General features: G+C 44.1%; 1 protein-coding gene and 1 long non-coding RNA gene across 2 annotated transcripts in view; both read right to left on the bottom strand.

Moving 5' to 3' along the window:
* The window catches only part of LOC111549852, a 4,008-nt gene extending 2,819 nt beyond the window's left edge, over positions 1–1,189 (bottom strand). Inside the window, exon 1 of the long non-coding RNA XR_002733850.2 lies at positions 279–1,189. This is a non-coding gene — a long non-coding RNA (uncharacterized LOC111549852). The remainder of the gene's footprint in view (positions 1–278) is intronic.
* A 153-nt stretch (positions 1,190–1,342) lies between these two features.
* Positions 1,343–8,597, bottom strand: part of LGI2 (leucine rich repeat LGI family member 2) — a 30,571-nt gene continuing 23,316 nt past the window's right edge. The window contains exon 8 of the mRNA XM_023223046.1: positions 1,343–3,872. Coding sequence (XP_023078814.1) covers positions 3,055–3,872 — 818 coding nt within the window. The 3' untranslated portion in view covers positions 1,343–3,054. The remainder of the gene's footprint in view (positions 3,873–8,597) is intronic.

The raw sequence follows: 8,597 nt of genomic DNA, 5'->3' as shown, positions 1-8,597 counted from the left end.
GTTCTCACTCATAGGTGGGAACTGAACAATGAGATCACTTGGACTCGGGAAGGGGAACATCACACACTGGGGCCTATCATGGGGAGGGGGGAGGGGGGAGGGATTGCATTGGGGAGTTATACATGATATAAATGATGAATTGATGGGTGCTGACGAGTTGATGGGTGCAGCACACCAACATGGCACAAGTATACATATGTAACAAACCTGCACGTTATGCACATGTACCCTAGAACTTAAAGTATCATTAAAAAAAAAAAAAAAGAAGAAGAAGAAACAAGCTGAGCAGACGACCACCCAATGGGTGATGGGAGGGAAAGTAGAAGAAAGATCTGCCCCCTCCTTCAAGCTGATCTCCACTGGGGACGGTCCACATATGTCTCTGCTTTGCATTTTTGCTGTTGCTTGGTTGGTTTTGTGTTTTACATTATTACTGGAAGAATGCTTCTTGCAGGAATTGTTTAAAACTTCAGGGATTCTTGGGATGGAGCAGTAAGATTAATGAAGCAAAGCATTTGCCACCCCGTGCCAAGAACATCTATGCTCCTTTAGTAAGTTGGCCAGAATAAATATCTCCTTCCACAGCATAGGCGCTCTGTAGATTGCAGGCTTTAGTCTTGTGTAAAATAAAATTATAAAAAGGAAAACCCGATTGCAGTTGAGTGGGTCACCCACTTCTCACACCCCACCCATCACCTGTTTAGGTCGTTCTTTCACCCCCTAATTCCCCATCCGGACTCAACAGCTCTCTCCATCCTAAGCCTGGCGTCCTGTGTTTCCTGGTTTCCCAGAATCTGGCAATGTGATCAGAATAGTGAGTGCAGGGGGCTTAGTCGCTAATTTACCCTCAGAGGTACAGCTGGGAATGTGATACCTCTCTGCAGTGGCAACACTGTGAAAAGATGCCACTTTGCCGTCCCTACAGGTGGCTGGAATTGGGAACATTACTTTGATCCAGCATAGTTGCTGGGACTGTCTAAATATCTCCTACAGTTTGCCAAGTACCTCTTTTTCTGCTCAGGGGTTCCATGCAACAGAAAGAGCAGCTTGCCATCTTCAGGGCTGGAGGAATGGCAGAGCTCTTCCCCTTTCAGCCTCTGATGGGGGAACCTGGGCATTTGTAGCCTATTCAAATAAACCAAGAAGGCAAAAAAAAAAAAAAAAGCAGAAGAAAAGTAATTTGCACTTAAAAATGAAAACAAACCACTTTTCTCCTGTTCGCTTGGTATTTGTAGAAGTTTCAAGTAACAACACTACTATGTGTGGGTGAGTTCATTCACTAAAATCCGTGGTTTCTGAGGCAGCAACTACAGTCCCAGAATGTTACCCAAGAGTGCTGATGTAACATCAATGCTTCATTCTCTGAGTGCTATTTATTGTCTCAGTCTTCATTGCTTAAAGTCAGGAAACAACAAACACATTCATATTTGTGGCAAAACATCTACCTACTCATGACATGGCAAATAATCATTTTACAATAACAATACAGTACAATATGATCGTGCTACTTTCATGGCTAGGAATGAAGTTGTTGGATTTCTCTCTCAGAGCTACCCCTAAAGGCATTCACTTTATATTCTCTGAAGAGAACCAGCTAACCAGGTGGAACATCCACTAAGAATCTTCCACATAACCGAACCCCAGGAGCTTCCCTATCGCCCATACCAGAGAGGCCCATTTGGAAATACACCATCTGGTCTCTTGAGCACAGACCTGGAGTGTGGGATTCAGCTTGGCTGTCTCCAAAGCTGGCCCCTACTGATCAGCCTGAGATCCCCAGCCTGCACAGGCTGATTCCACTGCCAACACGTGGGCCCTGTGAGCATGTGGGTCTGGGGGATTTTCCTTTGGGAAAGTACTGGGAGAGGAAGGAGTCTTCCTATCTGGAAGAATATCTTGGGTTGTGATTTGGTGTGAGCTGAACTGGCAGCTGCAATAGCAGCAACTCAACAAAACGGGACTGTTACACAAGCGGGGCAGAAGGCAGGTGGGCTGGCAGGGAAGTTGGTATTTGATTACTTGAAATATTCAGTTGTCCAGAGGGCAAGGACACGCACAAATCAAAGGACCACCTCTGGGTTTCAAAGCACGTCCAGATCTGTGTAAAGCCCTCTTTGCCTTCGTAAAATCTCACTTCAAAAATTCTACCAAATGCTTATCAGACGGAAATAACTGTTTCATCCCTCTAAAGGATGAAATGAAAAGCACCATTCAGTGTTTGGCCTGTCTGCTGGTTACCCACAAACTCAACGGGTGGGTTCCGAGAAGCAGATGAGCCATGAAGAGCATCAAACAAGCATTACTGCTCTGGCCACCACAGGGTCAGCTTTGAACCCTAAGAAAGAGGGAGAAACTCCTTTGAGTCGCTGCTGGGCCTACAGCCTGTGCTGGATCTAGACATGTGTCACCGGACTATTGTCTTTGTGGCAGAGGAAGCAATGTCAAACATTAAATTGCTAACATATCCATGACAGGCATTCATATGAGTCAACAAAATCACCAAGGTTCTGCTCTTAAGGAGGATTCAGGAAGACTGGGCATTACTTTTAGGAAACTGGGATGACTCAAAATAGCACTGCTGAGTGTTACAAGATTTTTAAACTAATAATCAGCAAATCTTTTCAGCTGACTTTTGGCTTTAAGAGTTCTTACCAAAAAGATTGCTAAAGTGGAATGAGAGGGGCTCAAAGTTTGTTTTTTTTATATCATTATAAGAGCTGTCCCATCTTATCCAATTTTCTTCTTCCTCATTAAAAAGGGGGAAAAAAGGCATATTACATTTCTAGATGATAAGAGTAAATGCTGTACTCTTTTCTCAGAAATTACAGGCTTTAAGATGTTTTTTAAAATGGTAGAATGGGCATGTCATGCAGTTAGCCAATAAATGCAATCCCTGATTAAAATGTGAGTTCTAAAAGTTTGAAAACGTCTAACTATTTCAGTGCTTTTTAATTTCAGGGCTCTGAGCCTGGCTTTGATTTGTGTGTTGATTTTTCTTGGTCCTCTCTTGTGAGACCTAATGCTACATGTCTTTTAATTTCACCCACCACACCTTCACAAACTTAAGTCAACAATGATATGTTCAAAAATCTTTGTTTTCCCTTTGAAACTGGATGCAAAAAAGAAATCTCTCCTGTCGGTGGAGACAGCTGTGAATGAACGAGGCGCCTGCACATAAATCTCCTTAAACTTTTTGAATAGCTGCTTCTCTTTATCCCACTGGTATATCTGAGAGAATGTATAGTCACTCCCCAGGGCCAGGTAGTGATTATCTTTAAAAGAAAAGGGCTGCAGGGTCATGGCCCCCCGGGATGGAAGAGCTTGGATCTCCACAAACTGCTTACTGTTCCATCTCATGACCCGGGAGTCCCCGATGAAGCGGGTAAGGGAAAGGTACAGGGTATTGTGCATTCGGAAGCTCTTCACAGCCAGTACATCCTCCATGTTGGGGATGTCACCATGGGGGACAAACTTCTTAGAGCTTTTATTCCACTGGAGGATGATGGGGACCTGGGAGCGGCTGGACAGGATGAGATGCGATTTTCCATCAATATCAACAAACTCCGCATCCGTGTCTCTGAACCACTCATGCAGTGACTGGTAAGAATAGAATCCTTTGCTGTTCCATTTGTAAACTGTGGACAGACCAGCCTTCGAGCTGTCTGCGATGACAAAGAACGTCTCGTCGTCGATCTGAAACAGCTCGATGTCGTTGGGCTTGGAAATGCGAGAGACCTCTATGTCTTGGAATTTGACAAATTTGGTCCAGCTCTCGTCGTATTTGTAAATGTGAGAGCCACCGAAGAGCTGGGCTACCACCACAAAGACCTGATCATCGATGAGAATGGCCTTACAGCCCACGATGGACTGACCTGTGCTCCAAAATAAAGGAGAGGAGATTAGTGCAACTACAGCTAAAAACGCATCTCCACTTGTACTCTTGTACACTGCTGGTGGGAGTGTGAAATGGCACAGCCACTATGGAAAACAGTAAACATGGACTTAGCCTACGAGCCAGCAATTCCACTTCTTGGTATATACCCAAAATAACTGAAAGCAGTGACTCAAAGAGATATCTGTACACCTAATGCTATAGACCAAATGTTTGTGCTCTCTCCAAATGCGTATGATGAAACCTCATCTCCAATGTGATGGTATTTGGTGGTGGGGCCTTTGGGAAGTGATTAGTTCATGGGAACAGAGTCCTCAGGAATGGGATTAGTGCCCTTCCAACTCCCTCTGCCCTTCCACCACATAAAGACACAGCAAAGAGGTGGTCAGCTATGCAGTGGGTTCTTGCCACATACCAAATCTGCCAGTGTCTTGATCTTGGACTTCCCAGCCCCAGAACTACAAGAAATAAATTTCTGTTGCTTATAAGTCACTCAGTCTATGGTATTCTGTTGCAGCAGCCCAAACAGACTAAGACACCTATAACATCATCCTTCACAATAGCCAAAAGGTGGAAGCAACTCAGGTTGCTTCAACGGATGAATAGATAGACAAAATGTGGCATATACATAAAATGGAATATTATTCAGCCTTAAAAAGGAAGAAAATTCTGACATATGCTACGATGTGGATGGACTTTGAGGGCATTAAGCTAAGTGAAATAGCCAGTCACAAAAAGACAAATACTATATGATTCCACTTATATGAGGTACCTAGAGCAGTCAGATGTATACAGACAGAAACGAAAGGAGTGGTTTTCAGGGGCTGTGGGATGGGGGAAATGAGGAGTTGTCATTTAATGGCAGAGTTTCAGTTTTTCAAGATGAAAAGTGTTTGGAGGTTAGTAATACAACAATGTGAATGTATCTAACACTACTGACCAGTATATTAAAACATGGTTAAGATAGTACATTTTGTGCTTTGTGTATTTTGCCACAATTAAAACAATTTTTTAGAATTGTCTAAAAATGTGCTTCCATAGAAATGGTCAAGTGAGGTCATCAGGGCCTCTGGAGTCCTCAGAGGCAGGCATACAATTCAGGAAACTCACTAATGCACCAAAGGAATTATTGTCATGCTTTTTAATAAAGCTACATTAAATAGCTTGATTTAGCCATTCCACAATCTATACATATTTCAAAACAACATTTTATACACAAATTAATAGACACAATTTTAATTTTTCAGTTAAAAAATGTGTATCCTTGGGGAAAAAAAAGTATTTCCTGACTCCATATGGCAGAAGGAGGCAGTTAAACAGGCTTCTCCTGGCAGTGCAGATGGGTAAGGATGGTAAAAAGGCAGGAGTGAGGTCTCAGAGGCAGGAGAAAAAGATTTCTGAGTGTTCTTGAACACATTTGGGCTCTTTTGATTTGAGCCAAAGGAAGCCAAGTGGAGGCAGAAAGAGTAGGGTTAAACCTTATGACACAGACCAGGTGGCCTAGGGTTCAAAGTCCAGCCCTGCACCTTGTAAGCTTTCTGACCCTGTGCCAGTTAACCCAACTCTGTGGTCAAGTTCCTCATTCATCAAATGAGACTGAAGATGCTGCCAGCCCTGATCTTACAAGTGACTGTAAGGATGAAATGAGATCATTCATGGCAAGCATTTTTAGCATGGAGCACTGGCACCTAGGGGGTGATTGATCATTAGAGGCTATCATTACTGGACAATTGAAGCAATTGTCACAGTAATCACAAGACCTTGCCCCTTAGTGCTTGCCCATAGTAGGCATGCATAAATATCTAAAGAAGGAGCAATAGTCTGAATGATCTCGTTCAGGCGTCATAAAACTAAGACTTTGCAGAGATAGGGGACCATTTTCCATGGTGACTCTCCTGTCTGGCTCACCTCCCACCACCCCTTCTCACCCTGCACCCAGATGCCCCCCAGACCTCCCCATTCCCGAAGACCAACCACTAAGCACAGGGCCACCCACAAGACCACTGATCCTCCATCTAGATCATTCGATTAAAGGTGATTTCTTTCCTTTAATTTTCTAGGTAATTTGGACCAAAGCGAAATTGGCCAGAATCCCAAATTCTAAGGATGATTCCATTTCTATCCTAAGGATTGGCTCTGGGGGCTGACACTGGGTGGTTTTCAGAGTGGCATTTACTTTTCTCTTTCACCATTCTGGCCTTCCTGCAAGGACCTAATCCCTTTTCCTTGTTTAAAACTAATTATTACATTGCTTTTCCCTGAGGATATGTGTGTTAAATGTTTACCAGAGCAAATTTTGAAAATACTAACAGATAAAACGTAAAAAGTGTGTAGGTGGGCCAGGCACAGTGGCTCATGCCTGTAATCCCAGCACTTTGGGAGGCCGAGGTGGGCAGATCACGAGGTCAGGAGATCGAGACCATCCTGGCTAACACGGTGAAACCCCGTCTCTACTAAAAATACAAAAAAATTAGCCGGGCATGGTGGCGGGCACCTGTAGTCCCAGCTACTCGGGAGGCTGAGGCAGGAGAATGGCGTGAACCCGGGAGGCGGAGCTTGCAGTGAGCCGAGATCGCCCCACTGCACTCCAGCCTGGGCGACAGAGTGAGACTCTGTCTCAAAAAAAAAAAAAAAAAAAGTGTGTAGCTATCACCAGGCACTATTCTAAGTACTCTACATGCATTTACTTATTTAATCCTTATAACAACTGTATGAGGCATATACTATTCTTAGCAGCAGCAGCATCCCCATTTTACAAAGGGTAAAACTGAGGCACAGAAAAGTTAAGTAATTTAGTAAAAGTCACACAGCTAGTATGTGGTAGAGACTGAGATTTAAATTCAGATAGTTTGGCCTCAGTCTATACTCTGCCACCAAAGAACCAAAAAGCACAAAGGAGAAAATACAACCCAGTTGTACTACAGATGTGAAACAACACCTAATATCTTGATATATTATTTAATGTTTAATCTATGCACATATTCAAATATTCTTTTTTCAAAAACTGGGGTTTATGTTATCCATAGATATTTTATAATCTACCTTTTTTTCACTTGGCGCCCTTGCTGTGAACATTTCCTCATGCTGATGATTCTTCAACAACTTGATATTGTGTGACACTACACAGAATCTCATTGCATGGATGTACCATATTGTATTTAATTAACGCTCTACTGTTGGACATTGCAGTTATTTCTAGGTTTTCCTTATTGTAAAATAATGTTTCCTTTGAAATATTGTTAAATAACATGTTTTGATACCATCTGGCAGTGTTCTCAAGTGTAAGAATTGCTGGGGCAAATGTTGTGCACATTTTTAAGCTTTTGGGTTTTAACTGCCAAACTGCTCTTCAAAAGCGGCATTGACTTCCACCCTGCCAACACTAATTGAGAGTGCAGGCTCCTCATCTCTTCTTGAGCACCTGGCTATGGAGGCCACCGCCCCCCAGAAGCATCCTAGAGGTCTGCCTGTCACAGCCAAAGGACCGCGTGAAACAGAAGGAATTCCTTTCCTGGAGATGCTCTGAAACACGCTCTGTCCAGGTTAGCTGTGGAGTTGTCAGTAGCAGACAGATCATTGTGTGCGTGTGTGTGGCGGGTGGGGGTGGTGAATGTGGGAAGAGGGATTACAGGTTGGAACATACTTAGCCTGCAGAAATCAAAAGGCAAACAAAATAAGCCAAAATTGAGAAAGCCGAGACGGAGTGTAGAGAGAACAAGGGGAAGCGAACCTCACAGTGAACATGACCATGGGTTTCTCTCTCCCCTGCGGCACATGGACAGCTGGAGCCGTCCCTTTGGCAACATGGTCACCAGGCCGGCAGAGGAGGAAGTGCATGGATTGAGAAAATCCTGCCCCGCCCTTGTCAACTTGGGGACGACCCCACGGCCAAACAAGATGTCACATGAGGTATGCACAGCACAGGGAGGGAGAATGATCCATTTACCTCCTTCTTCTTCTAGGCAAGTAGCACCCAGGGCAGCGTCCTTGCCTACCCACGTGTGCTGTAGGGCTTTCCCTCATGCCAGGCTCAATGCCAGCTACCGAGAGACAGCTCCTCTCCTCCCTCCATGGAGCGATCCCCTTCCTTCTGTAGCACCACCTTCTACTTCCCTCAGGGAAGTCTGCTGCTCTCTGCAGTCCCTATGCTCATGCAAGTTGTGGAGCAGTTTTAATGGGAATCAAAAAGGTAGAGTCTGTGGGGGGAAAAGGAGGGTTGCTCCTATTTTACCCCCATTAAATCCTTATAGTATTGGCCAGGCACGTTGTCTCATACCTGTAATCCTAACACTTTGGGAGGCTGAGGCGGGTGAATCATCTGAGGTCAGGAGTTCGAGAACAGCCTAGCCAACATGGTGAAACCCTATCTCTACTAAAAATACAAAAATTATCCAGACATGGTGGTGTATGCCTGTAATCCCAGATACTCGCGAGGCTGAGGCCGGAAAATCGCTTGAATCTGGGAGGTGGAGGTTGTAGTGAGCAGAGATCACACCACTGCACTCCAGCCTGTGTGACAAGAGTGAGACTCTGTCTAAAAAAAAAAAAAAAAAAATTCCTTATAGTATTTCCCTGAGTCCAATACTATGTTGATCCCATTTTATAGATAAAGTGGAAATTCCTAAAATCTCCACTTTACAGATGAAAGGGGTTCATGCACATTAAATCACCTGGCCACGGCCACCAACCAGTCAGGGCTGGAGCC

The sequence above is a fragment of the Piliocolobus tephrosceles genome, chromosome 3 (assembly GCF_002776525.5).
Source record: "Piliocolobus tephrosceles isolate RC106 chromosome 3, ASM277652v3, whole genome shotgun sequence".
Classification (NCBI taxonomy): domain Eukaryota; kingdom Metazoa; phylum Chordata; class Mammalia; order Primates; family Cercopithecidae; genus Piliocolobus; species Piliocolobus tephrosceles.
Note: the sequence above shows the minus strand (reverse complement) of the source record. Positions and strands in the feature narration are given on the sequence as shown.